The 23,625-nt window shown below is 35.9% G+C and overlaps 1 protein-coding gene across 2 annotated transcripts in view; it reads right to left on the bottom strand.

Annotated features, from left to right (window-relative positions):
* Positions 1–15,926, bottom strand: part of LOC107845632 — a 48,963-nt gene extending 33,037 nt beyond the window's left edge. The window contains exon 1 of one of the 2 annotated variants that reach the window (XM_016690063.2): positions 15,639–15,926. In XM_016690063.2, coding sequence (XP_016545549.2) covers positions 15,639–15,796 — 158 coding nt within the window. In that variant the 5' untranslated portion in view covers positions 15,797–15,926. The remainder of the gene's footprint in view (positions 1–15,638) is intronic. The other variant, XM_047398086.1, reaches the window with a different exon arrangement.
* Positions 15,927–23,625: the final 7,699 nt, after the last annotated feature.

Genomic DNA, 23,625 nt, shown 5'->3' with positions numbered 1-23,625 from the left:
CCATTCTCCGAATAGAACAGCAACTTCAGGGAATGCCGGTGACCGTATCTCCGGCGACGACCAAGAAGTTCGTGTTCTGTTTCAAGATTCACTGGGTAAACCCAGGTCCACATTTCTTCGATGTCTTTCCGACGGCCAATTTCAGCACTGACTTGCCGGAATCCGACAAAGCAAGCAAGAAAAGAGCACTTACCACTAACCTGGTGATTTCTTTCCTCAATCTTTATTTTATTTTCTCCTAACTTTTTGCCTCTTGCGAGGAATGTTCTATTTTTTCTTTCTTGTAGTTTCTAGTTGTTTATTGCCTTTGTATATTGATTTTCTTAGTACTGTTCTCTGTAAATTATGTAGTTGATATGTTGGTCTAAAGTTTCTAGGAAAATAGGGAACTCCGTTAATTTCTCATTTAATTTCCTTTTCGCTTTGCTCGGGTGTGGAGGAGTGTATTTGGCTAGTTGTGTTCTTTTTTAGGTATTGCCTACATAGCTGTTGCATATAGGGTTGGATTGTGTGGGTGTGTCTAACACTATATACTGTTGTACAGCTCTTATTTGTAGCTTTCAGCTTTTTCGCAGTTATTTGCGTACCTTCTTATTTTCTTATTTTTCTCTTATTGAGTAGTGGCTTTGGTGGTTGATGGTAGATTGGGTCATATCATATGTCGGAGTCGGGTTTAGGGTCGGGATTGGGGCCCAGGTTAAGGTCGGGGTCGGGATTGGGGTCAGTGTTAAGGGCGAGGGTTAATAGGGCTAAGGGGTAAGGGCGCCTCTAGGTTGAGAGTTGGGTCTTGAAACATAGGGACTCTTCATGGTAAGTTCATAGAGCTCGTGAAGATACTTAAGAAGAGGAAGATTAGTATAGCTTGTGTTCAAGAGACCAAATGGGTAGGTTCTAAGGCGAAGGATATGGACGAGTATAAGTTGTGGTACTCGAGTAGCGTGAGGCATAGGAATCGGGTAGGTTTCTTAGTAGATGAAGAGTTTAGGTGGCAGGGGCAAAGGTTAGAAGGGTCGATGGATTGATGTCAATTAAGGTGGTCATTAAGGGGTCGATATTGAACGCTATTAGTGCCTACCCTCCGCAAGTGGGCTTGGACGAGGAGGAGAAGAACTTTTGGGAGGTTTTGGATGAGGTGGTAAGAGGCGTTCCGAGCACTGATAAGTTTTTCATATGAGGTGATTTCAATGGGCACATAGGGCCATTGTCGAGAGGCTGTGATAATGTGCATGGAAGCTTTGGTTTCGAGGAAAGGAATGCAGGAGGAGCCTCACTTTTGGATTTTGCTAGGGCCATTGGGTTGGTGGTAGTGAATTCGAGCTTTCAGAGAAGGAGCACCACCTTATTACCTTCCGTGGTTTGGTAGTCAAAACTCAGACTTTTTGCTCCTTAGGAAGGGTACTAAAGCGCTATGTAAGAATTCTACGGTCATACCTAGCGAGAATCTTTCGACTCAGCATAAACTTCTGGTGATGGACTTGGAAATAAAAAAGGGCACAAAAAGAGGATGTGGAGGATTGGCCCAAAATTCGGTGGGGTAGCTTGACTTTGGCCCGTGCTCCGGGGTTAAGCAGAAATTTACGACTATGGGGGCTTAGAAAAGTAGAGGGGACGCAGATAGTACATAGGAGAAGACTGCCAATTGCATTAGGGAGACTGCTAGAGAGGTGTTGGGTGTCTTGAGAGGTCAATCGGGCAGACACCAGGGTGTCTTGAGAGGCCGATCGGGCAGACACCAGGGGAAGACCGGTGGAACGAAGAAGTTAAGGGTAAGGTGGAGACTAAGAAGGTGGCTTATGCAAAGTTGGTTGATAGCAAAGATGAAGAGGACAGGCGGATGAATAGGAAGGAGTATAAGTTAGCTAGGAAAAAGGCTAAGCGGTCACGACGGCTACAACAACAGCTTTCGAGAGCTTGTATGCAACATTAGAGAAGAAGGGCAGGGATAAGAAGTTGTATAGGCTGGCCAAGACCAGAGACCGAAAGGCTCATGACTTTGACTAAGTGAAGTGCATTAAGGGAGATGATAGCTAAGTATTGGTGGAGGACGACCTCATTAGGAAGAAGTGGCAGTCGTGTTTTCATAAACTCTTAAACGCCGAGAAGGGCAAGAGCTTAGTGTTGAGGATTTGGAGCACTCAGAGAGGTGTCGCGATTACGATTATTGTAGGCGTATAAAGGTTGAGGAGGTCAAAGATGTTATTCGTAGGATACATAAGGTAGGGCGACTGGGCCAAACGAGATTTCGGTGGATTTTTGGAAGAGCACTGGCGGGGCAAGTGTGGAGTGACTAACTGAGTTGTTTAAACTCATTTTTAGTACGGCAAAGATGCCCGGAGCTTGGAGATAGAATACGATGATTCCTTAATATAAGAACAAGGGGGCCATTTAGAGTTGCAAAAACTATAGAGGAATCAAGTTGTTGAGTTGCACTATGAAGGTTTGAGAAAGGTCGGGAGAGTTGAGATTGAGGAGACGCGTGACTGTTTCTGTGAATCAGTTTTAATTCATGCCAAGTCGCCTGACTACCGAGGCCATTCAACTCGTGAGGAGATTAGTGGAGCAGTATAGGGAGAGAAAGGACTTACTTCATCAATCTTGAGAAAGCGTACAATAAAATCTCTAGGGAGGTTCTTTGGAGGTGCCTGAAGGCTAGAGGCATTCCCGTGGCATAAACAAGGACGATTCAAGACATGTACGACAGAGGCGGGAAGAGATTCAAAGCATTTTCCTGTTTTGACAAAGTTACACTAGGGACCGACTCTTAGTCCGTTTTTATTCACCTTGGTGATGGATGTACTGACGCGACATATTTAAGAGGAGGTGACTTGGTGTATGTTATTTGCAGATGATGTAGTTCTAACTGATGAGACCTGGAGAGAAGTTAATGATAAGTTGGAGATTGGAGACAAATCCTAGCGTCCAAAGGATTTAGGTTGAACAAGACTAAGATTGAATACCTGGAGTACAAGTTCAGTGATATGATGCATGAGGCTGACACGATAGTAGAGCTGGATTCCCAAGCATTCGAAAGAGAAATAGTTTCAAGTATCTTGGGTCTACGATTTAGGGGAATGAAGAGATTGAAGAGGATGTCACATACCGTATTGGTGCAAGGTGGTTGAAAGAAAGGCTCGTTATGGGAGTCTTGTGTGATAAGGTGTCTTTTAAACTTAAAGGCAAGTTGTACAGAGTGGCAATCCGCCGATGATGTATGGAGCGGAGTGTTGATTAGTCAAGAACTCCCACATCTAAAAGTCGAAGGTGACGGAGATGAGGATACAGCAATAGCTGTGTGGACTTACTAGGAGAGAAAGGATTAGAAATGAGAGTATTCAAGAGAAGGTAGGAGTAGCCTCGATGGAAGACAAGATGCGTAAGTGATGTTGAGATGGTTCGAACATGTGATGAAGAAATGCACAGATGCCCCAGTACAGAGGTGTGACAGGTTGGTTATAGATGGTTGCATGCAGGATAGAGGTAAACCGAAGAAATACTAGAGTGAGGTAATTTAGACATAACATAAAGCAGTTACAGCTTATTGAGGACATGATCCCTAGATAGGAAGGTTTGAAGGATGCAAATCAGGTTAAAAGGTTAGTAGGTAGGAGTGCGGCCTTGCTAGTAGAAAGGAGTGCTTTGTTTGTAGTTGTACCAATAGTCATAGTGTTAGGAGTGTGTGTTTATAGTTCCTTGTTCGGGGTGTTTTGGTGATATTTGTGATTTCGGATAAACAGTTTATAGTACTACTCTATGGATGTCTTGTTTTTTTTATTATCTATTTAGTGTGATATCTCATTTTGTTTTTCTATTTTTATGTTTTTTATACTATTATTTGTCATGAGCCAGAAGGGGAGCCTTGGAGTAACTGGTAAAGTTGTTGTCATGTGACCAGGAGGTCACGAGTTCAAGCCTTGGAAATAGCCTCTGGCAGAAATGCAAGGTAAGGCTGCGTACAATACACCCTAGTGGTGGGGCCCTTGCTCAAACACCGCGCATAGCGGTAGCTTTAGTGCACCGGGCTACCCTTTTTATTTGTCATGAGCCGAGGGTCTATCGGAACCAGCCTCTCTACTTCATCTGAGGTAGTGGTATGGACAGTGTACAACTTTACCCTCCTCGGACCTCACTTTGTGAGAATATACTAGGTATGTTGTTGTTTGCATATAAATGATTGTTATGAGAATTTTATTATGAGGAACACTTGCTAAAATGAAAGTTGTATTCTACTAGTTTTGTTTTCTACTCATTATAGAAAAATATTTTCTACATTCATACAAATCTTTTTGTTATTCATGACTGTCATATTATAGTCCCTTGAGTTGGTTAAATATTTATAATCACAAGAGTTGGGTTTTAAAAAAAAAAGGGAAATGCATAAAATACCTCTTAACTTGAATTACACACCTAGACTTTTAAAAAAATGAACAAATACGCTCTTGGTTGATCATGTGTGTTAGGATAAAGACTTAAGTGTCGTATTTCACATAGGATACTCATGATAGTTATCAATTAGATATCCTTAGTAGATTCAATCATTGCACATGTATCGTGTATATATATTTGACTTCCGTAATTGTAAAACTCAAGTTTGGTTTTCCATTCAAACTCAATTTGTATCATGGTATCAGGGCTTACACAAGACTCACGTCTAATCACCATGGCTTCTCCTTCAATCAGTGGCCTATCCAATTCAAACCAGTCATCAAATAATAATTCTCTCTCCTTCTAACTTAATCAAGTTGGATCGTCACAATTTTGTGTTGTGGAAATCCCAAATCCTTCCTGTTTTACGTGGTCATGACTTGGAAGGCTACGCAGATGGCACATTGTTGTGCTCTCCCAAATTCACTGCAGGCTCATCGAGTGACACGAATTTGAATAAGGCAGAAGTTATCCTGAATTCTGCATATTTGGCCTGGATAAAACAGGATCAATTACTTCTAAGTTGGATTTTGTCATCCTTAACTAAAGGAGTATTGGCTCAAGTTGGTGGGTGTACTACTGCTAGAGGTGTCTGGCAATCATTAGAGCATATGTATGCTTTGCAATCTCGCGCAAAAATCGTGCAATTACGCCTACAACTGCGAACAACCAAGAAAGGAGCCATGTTCAAAAAATGAAGACTTTTGCTGATAACTTAGTTGTTGTTGCACAACCTTCACGAAGATGATTTAATTCTTCATATTCTTGGAGGTCTTGGTCCCGACTACGATGCATTAGTGGTGTCTGTGACTGCTAGATCAGAACCTATTACACTTACAGACCTTCATGGTCTCTTGCTTAGCCATGAGTATAGGCTTGAAAAAATGCAAGTTATTGAGCACAACTTGGCTCAAGTTACTCTTGCTGCCCAAAATCCTAACAATAATAATTTCCACAAATGTCCAAAGAATGATGGCATTACCAAGAAGTTTTTAAACAAATTCCACAACAAAAATGGCAGGGGACGTGGTCGCGGAGGTCGTTATAACACGACCCACCATCAGAATTTTAATCAGCAATCTGGTGGTTCGGTGCAATGCCAAGTTTGTAACATGTTTGGCTATTCAACGATTAATTGTTACCATCGCTTTGATCATGCTTACCAGGCAAATTCGAAGAATCAAATGGTAGCACTTTTGGCTCAACCATCCCCTCTGTTACTGATCCAGCGTGGTATCCTGATTCTGGAGCAACAAACCATGTAACTAATGACTTGCACAACATAAATGCTCGAGGAGAATATGGTGGTGTTGGTCAGATCGTTGTTGGAAATGGTAAAGGTTTATCTATCAAACATATTGGTGATTCAATTTTACCTTGTTTCCTCGTCCATTATGTTTAAGAAATGTGTTACATGTTCCGACTATAACTAAGAATCTACTTAGTGTTGCTCAATTTACATCTGACAATAATGTCTACTTTGAATTTCACCCACGTGTTTTCCTTGTGAAGGATCGGGAAACGGGGAAACTACTTCTGCGGGAAACCCTTGAGCATGGATTGTATAAACTCCAAGTACCTCCGACATCTTATCTTAGATCGGCAAATGTGCAATCTCAAATTCTACTCTCCTCAAAGTCAAGTGTCGAGCTTAGGCATAATCGCTTAGGTCATGCGTCAATTAAAAATGTTATTTGTGTCCTTAGGAAGCTTAATCTACCACTTTCAAGTAGTTCTTCAATGTGACACAGGAAGTGTGCTCACTCTCTTATAAGCACATGAGGGGGAAAATAAGTTTAACACTGATTAATACATCCAAATTTCTTATTTTTAGAATGATCCAAATTTCATTTTTAATGTGATATGTCACGATTATTTATGCTTAATTAATTATCATTATACCTTAAAATTGACATATTTCTTTCTCTTCCTTTTTCCTTGCTTTCCCTATTTTTTCCATTTGTTTTCTGAGAAAATAGCGAATCATTGACTACTATGCCGTTTTCTTGTCAAAAGGATTTTTTTCTGTTAAGGGCATCATCTGTTTGCTCCTAGTTTGGATGAATATTTAATATTTTTGGTAGCTAGTTCGAATAAGTTCTCCCTCATTTAATCATCAATTTGAAAAAAGAAACTGATCAACATTGCCTATAGTCACTAACGACAACAACACTACCATCGGAGAACCACAACTGGCCATCACCTCTTTTGTCCCATCTATTATTCCTCTTTACTAGACCATTTCCTCATGCAACCAAGAAAAAGATCATTTTTGTATACACAAATTAGTCTAGAGGCCTCCACAATCCTCTTCTCCTCCACTGTTGGCTTCCATGGCCATTACCTTCGTCAACTCTCTTCTACTCCAAAAACACGAAATCTTGAGAACATCCCCGCGTGAAAAAATCACACTTCCAATTCAATCTTCAGTCTCATCACTACCCATGCTTTAAAACCCATCGGAGATTAATCTAGTGAAATCAATTAATCGAAGGTGTAAATAGATGGGTCAAACTTCACTATCCTTGGAAAGAAAGGTGTATATAGGATTTTTTTAAGGATGTTTCCCAACATGGGTTTTTGAAGCCATATCATCATCTTGCTGATGGAAGAAAGGGCGTTGGTGAGGGCCTAAATGAAAGGGGAACGAAAAAGAAAAGGAAAAAAATGGAACAAAAAAAAAAGAATAAGGAGAATTTTGTTTAAGAAAAAAGAGAAATATGCACTTAGAGGTGTGCATTTTACCCGTTCATACAGATCTAGTCCTAATGTTTTAGGTGTGTATTTATTCTCTTTTTAAGTAGTACAAGGGGTAATAGGACCGATAAAGTATAAGTGCGTAATTAGAAATTAGAAATATCTTTAGGGGTGTTTTCTACCTTTTCCTTAAAAGAAAATTAAATTCATAGTTGGTAATATATTTTTAAGGAAAAAAAAGTATTTTAAAACCTAGTAAAAAATAATATTTAATATTTTTATACACACATATTTTTGGCATACTTTAAAGCTTATTTAGTCTTTCATCTGAAACAGAACTATTTAATTTTTTGTATTGCCTTTGTGTCAATTTACGTGAATCTATTTGATAGGACATGGACCTTGGAGTTCAAAAGGAAGGAAGGATAACTTTTGGAACTTGTGGTCTTAAAATTGTCATAATATTTGTGTGGATATAAAAGCATCTCCAAAAAGGGTAAAATGAGATGTTTATTCAATTTCTTCCTAATTTAGAAAGATGTCATTCTCTTTTAGACTATCCCCAAAAATTGAAACAGGTGGGAATAAATTTATATTTTAAAAATAAACAATATTTAACTAAGTAATATATTTTTTATGAAAATATTAACTATGTAATTGTAATTACGCTTTTTCAACCAAACACAACACTGGAAATTACATTGTAATCAGTTTATGTCAAACAAACAGGTGCTTTTGTAATTATTATATTGTGCAATTATTAGGTTGTGTAATTATTACCCTAGTAATTTTACAGCAGTTTCCAAACACAACCTTGATCTTTCCTAGCAAGACCCACGCAGTTCCATATAACCGCAGGAATTTTGCAGCTACAACTGGGCAGTGCAAGAAAAGGTGGTTAAGGATTCTGCACCTGTACAAAATATATAACTTCTAGTTCAACAGTGGTCTCACCCTCTTCTGCTGGTTTGTTTAAAGTTAATGTAACTTCATTAGCCACCACCATACTAAAGAACACTTCATATTTGGAAACAGAAAGATTTCTTATCACTGAATTCACTATCCAAGCCTTCTCAGCAAACCAAACCTTTCTTCAAATAAGAGAAGCAACCAGCGGACTAGTTCATAGGAGAGTCAGCGTCAAAACATGCAAGCAAATGAAGAGTTCGCAGCTCTATATATTAACTTGAAACTGACACTACATATGCTCCACACCCTTCTTATCAAATGAAATCCAGATTTACACTTCCTGATAAAGATTCATCACAGGATGTATGAAAAGGGTATTAGATATGAGCATCTAGTCCATCTTTGTCTAAGAGAAGTAAAACAAGGTATTACATTTGATTGGAGGTAACTTAATCTCCTATTTAGTGGCAATGCAGAAATTTTGGAAGATGTATAAACTCCTCAACGATAGCTATACCTGGATGACTGTCAAAATTGACTCGAAACTGTGATGTTCTTAATCCCGGAAGGTTTAAATTGTCGGCAATGCATGTTGTTGTCATCAAACTTCTATCTTCTTTTTCTTCAACAGCTTCTCCAACAGCTTCTCCAGGCAGGTATGGCAAGTGGATTGGAGGAGCTTGCCTATACAATTCCTCATAAGGTGAAGTTTGTATAGATGACTGGAAAGTTAAGTTGTACCACCATTCTGCTAGAGGCAGATATAGATCCCAATCATGCTGGCTATCTGAACAGTAACACCTTAAATAGGTTTCCAATGTTTTGTTGAGAACTTCAGTTTGACCCTCTGTTTGGGGATGTGGTAAGCTGAAGATGTACTCAATGTCACACCCTGTAATGAGAGTAATTCTTGTCAAAACCTGCTCAAAAATATGGGATTTCTGTCACAATTTTTTCTGGCATGCCATGGAGTTTAAACACCTGGGCTATAGATGCAGCAGTATAAGGATGAGTAAGGGCCATAAAGTGACCATACTTGGTCATTTAATCTACCACCACCAGAATAGTCGTCCTTCCTTTGAACTTTGGGAGCCCATCCATGAAATCCATGCTGATACAAGACCATGAAGTCTGAGGAATTGCCAAAGGTTGAAGAAGTTCAGGGGTTGTTGATGCATCATACTTGCTTCTTTGACATACTGAAGGCCTCCTGACATATTCATTAGCATCTTCCCTGAGCTTCTTAAAGTAAAAAGAGGATATCCTCATGTAAGTCTCTCCATTCCTGAATGACTCCCACTACTACTATCATGCCAAAACTGAATGATTTCTTTAATTGTTCATCTGCTCCTATAACCAGTTTACCATACCTTCTCAACTGCTGATTGACAAAGTGTGCTCTTTTACCTCTTCCCCTTGTGTTTCTATCTTGTTAATCACATTTACTAGCTCTGGATCCTTGTGCCATAAATTTTTGATCCTGTCGAACAAGGTATGATCAGCAGGAGATACTGAGATCATGAGTAAATCACTAGTCACCTGTTTAGACAAGGCATCAGCTGCTTTGTTTTCCCTTCCCTTCTTATACTCTATCTCAAAGTCAAATTGCATCAACTTTGCTATCCATTTCATTTGTGTGCCAGTGTGCAGTTTCTGATCCAACAAGAATTTCAATGCCTTCTGATCTGGTCTTATTATGAAGTGCCTTCCTAACAAGTACTATGACCACTTAGTCACAGCCATGACAAGAGCTACAAGCTCCTAGTCATACACAGATAAGCCATGATGTTTGTCTGATAACCGCTTGCTCAAATAAGCCAATGGGTGCCCATCCTGTATCAACACTGCCCCTACTCCATAATCACATGCATCTATTTCCACAACAAACATCAAAGCACTGTTAGGTAAAGCTAGTACAGGTGCACTTACCAGAGCTATTTTTAACTTGTCAAATGCTGCAGTTGCCTTGTCACTCCAGTGGAACCCTTCTTTCTTCAAAAGATCTGTTAGAGGTTTGTTGATGACCCCATAACCCTTAATAAACCTCCTATAGTATCTAGCCAAACCAAGAAACCCTCTCAACTCCCTCAAGGTCCAAGGAATAGAACAATTTTGTACCGCCTCTATCTTCTTAGGGTCTGTGGAAACTCCTTCAGCAGTGATGTAGTGACCCAAGTATTTTACCCTTGTTGCTCCAAAAGTGCATTTATTCTTCCTCACAAACAAATTGTGTTGCATCAACAAGTTGAAAGTGATCTTCAAATGTTGAAGGTGATCCTCTAAGCATTTGTTGTAAACCAGAATGTCATCAAAAAATACTAAAATGAACTTTTTCAGATAATCCTTGAGAACACATGATTCATGAGTCGTTGAAAGCTGGAAGGTGCATTAGTGAGGCCAAAAGGGATCACTAAGTACTCATAGTGTCCAGCATGAGTCTTGAAGGCAGTTTTCTGAACATCATCCCTTGACATCCTGATTTGATGATAACCAGACCTTAGGTTCAACTTGGAATAGATTTGAGAACTACCTAGTTCATCTAACAACTCTTCAATAGTTGTTATAGGAAACTTGTCTGTAATTGTCATCTTATTGAGTGCCTTGTAGTCTACACAAAGTCTCCAAGACCCATCCTTCTTTCCTATTAGCACCACTGGTGAAGCATAAGCGCTGGAACTTGGTTGCATAATACCTTGGTCAAGCATTTCTTGAACTAGTTGCTCAATAATGTCTTTTTGCCCTGATGAATACCTGTAACACCTAGCATTAACTGGATTACTCCCTTGTTGCAGGGGAATTTTGCGATCAAATACTCCCCTATGGAAAGGTAGTTTAGATGGGATTGTTCTTTTCTTAATTTGAAATCTCGGGTTCGAACCCTGAATATGAAAAAATTCTTGGTAGAAAGCGCTACCCCCAAATAGAGCCCTACCCGATGCAAATTTGAATTCTTTGGGATCCTGAATGAGGGACTTAAATTCTTGAGTCAATGCCATGATAGGCAGTGCAGTATCTTGTTGTTCTTCCTGACCAGACTGATCAACAGGCAAAACTCTGATCATGAATAGTTGGCAACCATTTTGAGCAAACTTATCCAACTTCCTAGCTTCCACAATTCTGGTCCTTTCTCTAGTGCCTTGAAACTCTACCTCTCTTCCTTGATAACAGAATACCAGTATCAATTTTTGGAAATCAAGCTTGATATCCCCTAAAGGTTGTAGCCACTGAACTCCCAAGATCATGTCACATGACCCTGATGATAACAGAAAACCATCATGGAATGTAATGTCTTGCATCAGCCAAACAAAACCTCTACAAATCTCATTAGTTAGCTACATTAACAAATTGAGGCTTGATCAACCTTATATTCCCTTGTAACTTCCTAACCAGCTTCTTATCAATGAAATTGTGTGAACTATCAGGGTCAATCAATATGTTTAGAGGTCCTTCCTCAGTATACCCCATGATTCTAAGAGTATTAAACCCATGAATACCATTAAGAGCATGTACAGAAATCTCACAATTTGTTCCTATTCTTCCTCCCCTTCCTTGATCACTTGCTCCTCTACTTCAACTCTTTCTTCTTCTGCATCCTCAGCTACTTCAAGCAAATATAGCTGCTTGTTGGTACTGCACTTGTGGCGTGGCACAAATTTCTCATCACAAAAGAAGCACAACCCCTTCAATCTCTTCTCGGTCATTTCAGCAGGGGTAAGCCTTCTGGAATTAGTCCTATTAAAACTTACAAATGAATCCTTCCCGACAGGCTGCACTTCTCTCTTAGTGTTTACTCCTTTAGAAAATGAGTTATACAACCCCCTCTTGACTGAGAACCACTACTATTATATGTAGATGATCTAGTTAGTCTTAACAGAGCATTTACTTGGAGCTCAGTATTCCTTGACAATTGGTAAGCATGTGGTAATGAGTAAGGTCTATGGTTCTTAACTGCAAATCCAATCTCAGGTTTAAGCCCAGAAATGTAAGCACTAATAGCATACTCAGGTAATATAACCAACCTAGTCACGATCCGATCAAATTCTTTTTGATATTCTTCAACAGTTCTCACCTGTGTAAGTGACTTAAGCTCAGCAATTGGATCTGAATATTCAGTACCAAACCTATCCATCAAAGCATACACATATTCTTCCCAGGCAGGGTAAGTTAAATGAGCTCTACTTTTCAAAATAAGCTAGGTGCCACTCTACAGCAATATCATCAAAATGAATGGAAGCTATTTTAACCTTTTGAATGTGGGGTACCTCATCCATGGAGAAGTACTGTTCCACCTTGCATAGCCAGGTTCTGAGGTTGGACCCATTGAACTTGGGAAACTCCATCTTAGTGAACCTTGTCATAGCAAGACTACCTGAGTTGTTTCCAGATGGTGAACCAAAGGGTAACCCACCCTGTTGTCCTGTAACAGTAGGTCCTTGATTTACCCCTGGTGGAGTCTGACCTTGAGGTGCGCTCATTTCCACATTGTTCTGAAAAATGGGGATTAGAACTTACTCCTGCAAGATTTTGATTGTAGGAGATGGTTGCTCTCTATAATTTTGATTCATCCAGGCCATGGGGTTTCGAGATGGAGAGTAAATTTCTCCACCCCCATTGGTTCCATCAACCCCCTTTCCTCTATCAAATTTTTGAGTTCCTCCCAGGGTTTCCCTCAAAGCAACAATTGATTTTTCATGTTGCTGTTCCATTTGAGACTGTTTCAGGGAAAAATTAGCCATTTCTAAAGTTACTTTCTCCAAGATAGACTTGATTTCACTCATATCAGTCGACATTTTAACACCCATAAAGCTCAAGTCGATGCTCTGATACCAAGTGCTGCCGTTCAAGGAGAGTGAAGATCACTGATGAACAGTAATCCAATGAAACAGAGTTTCAACAATAAGAAACAGAGAAAAATTGTTGTAAGAAAATGAAAAATAAGTTAAGCTAACTAAGGCCAAGATATAACAGGAACATGATCTCATTTCATTTGCAATAGGACAATTTATAGCAGTACAACCCTAGCTGGCGCCCCTACTTTTAAGAGAATAAAACCTGCAGTATTATATCCTAACCACCTATGACAGGACTATTTCAGCTCATCTATTATAATTATTCTAGCTAATGTGTAATTTAAACAAAGTACTCTTTTAAAACATAAGGGACTAAAATGTTAACAACTTCCTAACCAACTTTTCAGTAACACCAAGGTACCACTTCCACTGCACACACCCTTCAGCCACTTTCAGTTTCAGTCTGCATCACAATTCAATCTCCACTTCAACCCATTTAATAAGAAAAATGATTTCCCTAATGAAAGAGGATAAAATAAGTGACAACTAAATTTTTTTATAAAACTTTTTTAAAAATTCTTTTCTTACCCCAGCCCCTACCCCCCCCCCCACCCACCCCCCCCCCCACCCCCCCAAAAAAAAAAGGATAGCTTTAAAAAATTTTAAAAAGAAAAAAAATCTCACCCCAAACACCCCCCTCCATCCCCACCCTCCTGAAACCTCCCCTTCCCCACCCCCACCCAAATTAAAAAATAATACTTTTTTATATTTTTTAAAAAACTTTTTCATGGATAATATTTTTCCTCCATACTGAACACACCCATAGTATATTTTATTTCATTAGTATAAAGTTTGGTGATTTTACTTTTCAAAATTAAGAAATTTTTTTTTGGGAGTTGAAATCCAAATTGTAGTTGCACGAGATAAATATCAATATGCTAATATTCTTTAGATTAGCGGATCAAAATGGGCAACTCGGGACCCAACCCAATTTTTAGACTGTTTTAGCCCAACCCATTTGAACCCAAGTAAATATGGGATGGTCATGATCCAACCCAATTTCTAATTCAACTCATTTCAATATCTCTAATTTCAGCCCAACCCGCCCATTTGACACATCTAGTTAAGGGACATAACAACCCAGACAAACTTTATGTGAGTAACATAGTACCTTGAAGATCATAAGATGGAACTAAGTCGAAATGTATTCACAACAGACTTGCAGGGATTGACTCAAGGTGATAATTGATGTTATAATATGATGATTTTTCAGTTTCTCTATGAACTTACTAGCTCAAATTATGCTTTTGGAGTTGAGAATTTCATCATTATATATAAGAGTGGCATATCCGTTGGTATGTTGAGTTGACTTATTCTGTTATTAGGCTTTGCAGTGCTTGCAAAGAAAATAAATAAAGACGAGTTCTGCAAGATATAACTTATGATGTTTGCTGCATACAGCGGTATAATAAATGATAAACATTACCCATAGCTCTATATAATACTCTAAAACAAATAGAAACAGATATGCAAAGTTAACAGACAGACCAAGCAGGGGCGGAGCTACAGCTATTCAAGGGTGTGCAAGTGAACACCCTTTGTCGAAAAATTATACCATGTATGTAGATTAAAATTTATAAAATAGGGACATATAGCTGCGGTTGCACTGTCTTGTCATTGTTAGAGCCTTTGGCTCAGTGGTTAAGATTGTGCAAAAGCGCTGCAAGATCGCAGGATCAATTCTCAAGTGAAGCCACTAGCTCTTTTTTTGATTCCCATTAATTCTTCATTCTTCAAACTCTTTCTTTTTACCCATCCCCCCACCCCCGCCTCCTCCCCGCACCCACACAAGGCCCTCAATCAAAATCAAAGTGTATAAATTAATTTCCCCTTAACAGTTTATAGGGTACTATTTAATTATTTATATATTTATAGATCATTTTATTTTGATTAAAAGAATAATACTAAAGTTAAATGAGTTTCAATTTGGATAACATTTTCTTGAGACATGTGAAAAGGAAAAATGTGTCACATATATCAAGGTAGAATTAAAAATTATTAATAATTATTAAATTTAATTGAAACTTTAATTTGGATATTTATTTGTATTACATATAAAATAACATTTCAAACAAGTTTCTACCCAATAAATTAAAAGAAAATATTATGTCCAATTACACATAATATTTTCCATTCCTCCTAATAGATTATTAGGAGATTTGAAACAAAAAAAATAATGAAAGTTAATTTTTTTCATAGTTTTATAGGTGAATTGGAAAACTAACCATGATTTGAATTTATTTTTTTTCATTTTTTTCACTTATTCTCCATCAAAACACAATAAATTTAAAATCCATTATAATTAAGAAGTACCAAAATCAAAGATGAAAAACTACTCTAAATTTCAGTAAAAATCAACAAGTTAGTGTCTTTTTTTTTTGCTTGAATGTGTTATGTGTTCAGTAAAAATCTCGATCCATCCATCATAGAACATAGTTTATACAATTTACCGTGTATTTTTTATAACTAGAAAGCAATCCAAACTGAAGAAACATTTAGACAATTTGAATTTGGTGGAAAACAAATTATTGACATTATTTATGATAAAGTCGTCAGGTTGAGCAAGTTGAATGTGAATTCGCTCATTAAAATTTTTTGTTAGCTGCTTTTTTAAATTTTGCACACCCTTCATAAAATATCTGCTCCGCCACCGAGACCAAGGTCTATTTTCCCCAAAATAAAAAGCAAAAAGAGGATGGATTTATTTCCCGAACAAAAGCGGATTCGGTTGCAGAAAGAATGTGGTATGGATTTCCTAACCTTTTGAGCCTGGCATAAGCTAGGGCTCTGCGTTGCTGCACATCGAGAAATCTCCGAAGCACTGCACCGATTTTTAAAGAATCGTTCTCTCCACAATTACTTTCCTCCTCCGAAATCACTACCTTCTTCTCGAATTCTTCCACGCTGATGGGGTTCATACTTCTATCTCATATATTTCTCGCCCAATTGAGAACAAACTCAAAACAAAGAGGGTTCTTATCTTACTTGGGGTCGTTTGGTAAGCTGCACGAGCATGATGCAAAATATGATTAATTTTTGTAATGCAGTATTATTTATTATGTCTCGAACGTGTTTAATTATTTAAAAATTAAATAATTTTATCGACGGTAAATATTTTTAATAAAGTCCATGGAATTTAAATTAGTTTTCAAAGATTGTTAATAATTTAATATAATAATATAAATATAAGTATATATTTTAGTTTAAGCACTAGGGGAGGGTGTTCGGTACTTCAGTTCAGGTTTGATTTTTCTATTTCGATGTTCGATTATGAAATTAGGTGTACCAAATTAGTTCGATTCGGTTTATGTAAATTTCGGTTCGATTCTATTTCGATTTAATAATTTCAATTTTTTATTTTAGACATATCTAATGGGCTAAATTATATTTATAAATCGAAATAGTTTAACTTTCTTACGTTAAAGAAAAATCAATATAAACTTATAAAGTCTTGACAAATGGGAATAATCACCTACAATGCAAAAATCAGATGGAGGATTGTATATTAATTTTCGGTTGTAAAAATCAATGCAATTCAATTTTGGTTGCCGAATGTATTTGAATTTTGGGGCTTTGAGCTGTAGGCAGTAATGGGTTGAAGCTAAAGCCTAAATAGATATTATAAATACTATATATATAGATATTATAAATACTATATATATATATATATATATATATATATATATATATATATATATTTTGGTTTATTTCGGTTTAAATCGAAAATCGAATTACGTCAACCTAAAAATCGAAAACCGAACCAAAATACTGAATTTATAAAATAAAAAAAACGGACCGAAAAATTAAAAATCAAAAATCAAAAATCAAAAAAACGAAATAATTTAGTTCGGTTCGGTATTTCAATTTTGCGGTATTTATGGCCGCCCCTAGTAAGCACATATATATCTATAATCTATATCTATAATATATTAAAAGTGTGAAGATCCTTAAAAAAGTGAATTAAACTTTTTGTCTTTCATTAAAAGTCATTTCTTTAGACAAAATCATCTTGTACTAATTTTTTAATATTTAAAAATAAATATTTAATTATATTTTCTAAAACATAAAGCTTTTTTCCCTGCCTTTCTGATATAGGAGTAACTACCAAAAGCTTATGTGAAATAGAATTGAACATAGGGTTCAAACCTTTAAATTAGGACAAGAAAAAATATAGCCCTCTCCCCTCACCCCCACCCACCCCAATTCTCCACCTCTAATCAAATCTATATGAAAAAATAACTATATAATTGTAAAGAAATATTTTATGTTTCATAATTTTCTTTAGGGAGAATACTCACAAAAATACCTGAAGTTTGATCAGATTTTCAGTTGAGCATACTGAACTTTGCAGGGGACTTATTACCCCCTAAACTTTTTTTTTGTATTTTAATGCATATATCAATCCACTTTGACAAGTGTGTGTAATCACGTCTCTTGACCGTGTGAGAGTGATTAAAAACGTTAAAAACCTTTTTTGGTCAAATAACCCCTCAATTTGCTGGCTTTTAAAATTTTTATATTTCTATTTATTTTTCATTCTTTCTCTTCTCTTTCTTTCTTCTTTCTTTCTTCTCTTCAATAGAGTTAAATTGGTGTTCCATTGTTGAATTGAAAATAATTTCATCACACATACACACAAACCAAATAAGTCATCTTCAACACACCCAATTCAATTACATCAATTTTATCCAATTTCAACACACACACCAAATGGATATTCTCCAATTCCATCAAAAATAGCAAAATTAACCCACCATTGCCGCCACCAACCAACCCACCATTGCCTCCGACAGCCAGCACCACCACCTCAGCAAAATTGACCTTTTACTATATGAATTGTGATTTATTAAATATTATATCTATTTGTATTTTAACTTATATACATATGATTAGTGTTTAATTTGGGAATTGTAATCAATCGAAAAAAAAGGATGAGATTCATAAGGAAATTTGTGAAGAACTTGATATTGAGATTAATGGAGGATCCATAGGAGAGGAATTAGAAGCTTAGGGAATATGTTTATGCAACGAAGGAGAGGACCAAGAAAATATTGGAGATGTGGAGCTTTGATAGACATAATGCGCAGTTATTTTGGGACTCTCTGTTTGCAATTTGAATAAAATTATTGAAGAGAATTTTTTATTTGAAATTTGAGAAAAGATTTTCTTAATGAACTAAATAAAAGTCAAATTTCAAGAATGAAGAATCAAGAATTTGGTGAAAAAATAGTGAAAATTTGTATTGTAGTATTACCAATGTTGTTTGTAGGAGTAATATGGTTGTAATAGTGAACATAATAAAAATCGAGAAGAAAGGGCGTGTGTGTCATACCTTTGGCTGCCAAATCTGGGTATAGAGTTTCGGGAGGGGGGTTAATAATTTCACTTTAAAAAAGTTTAGGGGGCAATAGGACCCCCACAGAGTTCAGTATACTCAACTGAAAATCCGATCAAACTTCAGGTATTTTTGTGAGTATTCTCCCTTTTCTTTATTATACTATTCACAATTTAAAGATATTGAGTAGATTATTAACATCTCCCTTCCTCCCCCTCCCCCCCCTACCCCACAATTCCATCCACTTTAATCAAATCTATATGAAAAAATTATTATATAATTATAAAATATATTTTATGTTTCATAGTTTCTTTACGATACTATTCACAATTTAAGGATATTAAGTAGATTATTAATATCTCTCTTCCTCCCCCTCCCCGCCTCCACACACACATCTTTAACCAAATCTATATCTGTAAAAATAATCATATAAAAAAAAATTACATTTCATGTTTTCTTTATTATATTATTTAGTGCTACAATTAATAGATTTCAGATTGTCAAAAGTAATTTAAATTGATATACTGTTGCCTTCCCATCTTTTTCGTTGAAAATTTATAAATATGTATATATTATCTTATTATATTCATTATATGTTTTCAAAATTAGTTCAAATTACCCCCCTCCTTCCCTAATCCCAGCCCTCCCCCCCAGAATTACTAAAAAAAAGTTTATACATAAATATAAACTTGCAAGTAAAATTAAAAGAGATTAATAAATTAAGATAACTAAATGTCGTTTATAAATCTCTTTTATAATTCTCATAACAAAAGTAAATATATGAATGTGATATAAGATACAGAAATCAAATAATTATGAAATGTATATAATCGAATTAAATACAAAAAAATTATGAAATTAAAAAAATATTAAACGGAGAACGATAATATCGAATACATATTTTAAAAACTTAAACTTGTCAATTACATCAATAAAATTCATATTTCGATTGTTGTTATCTACTATTCTTCTTATCTCCTATGCAAGTCAATAATAACAACAAAATTATCACTGAAAAATAAAAATTAACTCTCAAAAACATTTCTTAGTAAATTAAACGTCATAAACATTATTAATTTGAAATCAATTTACCGATGAATCTTTTATTTATTAAAGTCATCATTTCAATAATTATTGGTTTCTTTTTCTCCTTATCTTTTTGGGGGTTGTTACCATTTGTAGTGAAGGTGAAGAGCCACGAGAATAGATAGTTATAACCTCAATGTTTGTGAATTTATTTTTCTTCGTTTACGTTAACAGAGGATGATAAAGATGAAAAAAAAATATTATTCTTGCATATAAAAAAAGAAAAAATATTAAATCAAAAATATGTTTTTTATAAAATGAAGAACACAAAAAAAGTAGTAAACAAATTCAACAATAAAGCCAATGATATAGGAATATATATAAGAGACACTAAGAAGCCAGAGCTCATTTCAATTCTAATTTCATTTGATTTCAAATATTTTATTAATTTGTTATTCAAAAAATTACTTAAGATTCTTTTCTATTTCGGTTGGTGCTTTGGTTCGGTCTTCCGACTTTGGCTTAATCCGATATTATTATATGGTCTGGTAGGCTGAGTGGCATACCCCAGCCTAAGAGATCCTGTAAATGGTATCAGAGCCTGTGAATTTTCATAGTAAATATGTTGGGTGAAGTGATGATGCTTAGCATAGATATAAGACTCTTCCAACTATGGATATGGGAGAAGTAAGTACTAAAAGTACAAAACTCGAAGAGGTAGATTTACCTCAAGATATGGATCTACTGAATAAATGGACTATTCCTAAAGTTGAATTAAAAACCATATATGAATATGGATTTTTTGATAAAATAAAACATAAACAGATTATTAAAACAACGGAACAATCTCTTGCTTTAAATGCTGATGAACAGACTCTTCAACTCCTAAATAAGCGTGATATTGATATTTTTAAACGTAATTATAATTATATGCATATTGGCTTAGTTCAAATTGCCTTTCGGCCTCTAACTCTAAAGGGTCTTCCCGAAACGTTTTTAGCTGCTTTGCGTGATGCTAGAAATTTGAATTTTCGAAAGTCTTTAATGGGATCTATTGAATCTACTCTTGCTTATGGTCCTGTATATTTTAATACTCAACCAAATTTACAATTATCTTTGACTGATGTAAACATTCTTCATGCTCTAACATTAAATGTTAAAACCCATGGATATGATTATGCCCCTGGATCTGAACTTATAGGATTATCTTACCGCATATATTATCGATTATTATCAACTCTAAATCCTCGATGTAAGTTGATTGATGATAATTCTGACTGCACTATGCTTATTGAAACAAATTTTATAAAATCTAGGGTTACTACCCGAAGGCCTATTAGATGGGATGAAATTGATTTTCCCCAAACTTGGATATTAAATTCAGTCACTTCCCCAAAACAATTGGCGGAGGACGTGACTAATTTAGAGTTAACCCAAGTAACTCAAAACTCTGATGGGCGAGTTTGTCTACAATTCGATAGCAATCCTCCTGTCTATAGAAATTCTTTTTCTTTACCACGAAGGCTCCCTTCAATACATCATATTTCTCCGATTGAACCTGCTGAACCCACTTATGGAACGGCTAGGAATCGAGCGGCATCTTTGCATACTATTAATTCTGCAGATTCGCATATTACACCTAAAGGTGTAGAAAAGATAAAAATCAATTCAAAAACTAACATAGTTCAAGATTTTGATAATGAAAATCCTACTCCATCTGAAATGGATTTTGACATAAATTCTGTTTAACCATGATGACACAACTTATTGATTTTAGTCCTGGTTCTCAGGCAAGAAAATATATTCAAAAGGAATTTTTTTCTGAGAAATGGAAAACCTTTAGGAGATGGTTTTTTGAAACCTATACTTCTGATGAATTAAAAAATATTTCAGAAGAATTCTATGAAATTTGTGCTTTACATAATAAAATTATTTTCTTTGTCCCATGGTTCATGTCTACATATTTACCGTCCTATGTCAAAATAATCGAAAGATCTTATCAAAATTCTGATGGATTGATTACTCAAGCACTCTACCCTCCTCAGTCTTCCTTTATCTTACCCAATAATACTGGCATGACTTTTTCTGCTTTTCAAAAGTTTGTTAGTGAGGATGTGGGAAAGATTACTGTTTCTGAAATAAATAACCTTATTGCCCAAAACAATTATTTAAGTCTTTATGTTAAGGTTTTAGGCGAACACATTTCCTCTCTTGATAAAAAACTTGACGAATTAATTGAGCTAGTAAACAAACTTAGCTCTCAGATGAATTCCTCTAACATTCCTTCTACTTTCAAAATCACTGATAAAGACGAATATATTTTATCTAAACCTTGTATTCAAAGACCTCCTGAAATAGACGGATTTGAAAAGGTTTCTCAATTAGACCAATTAGAGAAACTCTTAGATAAAAAATTTTCTCGTTTAAATATTACACCCCTCAATATTTCTGATGATTTTGTACAAAATCTTGAGTTTAATTTTGCTGAGAATATTGATTCTGCTGAAAATCCTGGCATTATAATCTCTTCCGAGCTTAATAAGCTCAAAGGTTTGATTAAAAAACAACCTGGAAAGAAGTACGCTGATATTCCCCGTATGTCTACTGCATATTATCCACGTCCAACTCCTCAAGATGTTCTGATAGAGGAAAGGGAATGGAATCAGACAAATACTTCTTATAGTGGAGAAGCCATTTATGAATGGAACATTGACGGATTATCTGACCGACAAATCTCCATTCTTATTCATCGAATGTCTATGTATGCTACTATTGCCACAGCCACTACTTCGTCAGAAAATAGGGCCACTCGTACTGACCAAACAATTTGTAAAATGATTGTTGCGGGATTTACTGGCCAACTTCGCGGTTGGTGGGATAATTTCCTTGATGATACTAAACGCGAGGCTATTTTTAACGCCACCAATGATCAACCCGGAAAAGACAATCTAGGGCGACCTCTTCGGGCAGGACGTTCGGATGCTGTCTACACCCTTATGCTGACGATTATTGAACATTTTGGAGGAAGATTTACCAATCAATATGAAAACATTAGAACTCTGCTTAATGGTTTAAAATGTCGTCACTTAGGTGAATTTAGATGGTATAAAGACACCTTTCTTAGTAGGGTTATGGATTTACCCGAAAGTAAATATGACCATTGGAAAGCTAAATTCATTGATGGTCTTCCCCCTTTATTTGCTGAAAGAGTTAGAAAAACCCTTCGAGGATCTTATGGAGAAGTCCAGTATTCAGAAAAAACTTATGGTCAGCTTATTGTAGCTTGTACTCAAGAAGGCTTAGCCCTCTGTAACGAGTTGAAATTAGCTAGACAAATTAAGCTTGACAAACTCAGAGAAAAATCTCAATTAGGAGACTTTTGCGAGCAATTTGGTATGGATAAACTCTTTGTACGAAAACCCCAAAAGTATTCTAAGTCCTCAAAACCCTATAGAAATAAACGTTCCAGGCATAGAAGCAAGGAAGAACGTGAGGCTAGAAAATCCTTTCGTAAGTCTACTAGATTCACCAAAAACCGATCAAAAAGAGATTTAGCCAAAATTAAATGCTATAAGTGTAACCAGTATGGTCATATTGCTCCAAATTGCAAATTACAAAAACTCAAGTCCTTAGGACTTTCTGAAGAAGTTCATGACCAAGTCTATAATCTGTTATACTCCTCTGCTTCCGAATCTGATTCTACTTCTGCAAATGATTTTGAATTACCTAATTCGGATAGTGAGCTCGATCAGGATAATAAATGTAATGATTGTGATAATGATGTTTGCAATTGTGATGAAATGATGTATAAACTGCAAGCGCAATTCGAAGATCTTGATTTGAATGTTCAAACTCTTACTGCTGAAAATGTCCTTGAATTACTAAAAGAAGTTACTGATGAAAAACTACGTGAAAAAATCCTCAAGTTTGCTACTCAAAAGACTTCTGCTAATACTAGTACTTCTAAAGATAACTCTTTTGATAATCATCCCATGTCTTATTCCCTAGCTGAAGTTAATAGACGTCTTGCTTTAAATAAAACCCCCGGTAGAGATACCACCTTTAATGATTTAAAAATCGAAGTTGAGCAATTGAAAAAGGAGATTATTTCCTTAAAGCAAAACCAGATGATTTCAGATCATAGAATTTTAAAAATTGAAGAAAAAATTATTGATGTGCCCGAAGTATCTTTTGCTTCAAAAGGAAAAGAAAAAGATTTTGAACACTCTAAAAATTCTGAAATTGATAAATTCAGTCCAGCAGAAGATTTGAAAAAAGATTATTTCTTGGGAATGATGCAAATTGTTACTGCTCATAAGTGGTATATAAACTGCACTATTTTGATAAATAAGGAATTTTCTGTTACCAATATTGCTATGATTGATA

The sequence above is a fragment of the Capsicum annuum genome, chromosome 10 (genome assembly GCF_002878395.1).
Source record: "Capsicum annuum cultivar UCD-10X-F1 chromosome 10, UCD10Xv1.1, whole genome shotgun sequence".
Taxonomy (NCBI): Eukaryota; Viridiplantae; Streptophyta; class Magnoliopsida; order Solanales; family Solanaceae; genus Capsicum; species Capsicum annuum.
Note: the sequence above shows the minus strand (reverse complement) of the source record. Positions and strands in the feature narration are given on the sequence as shown.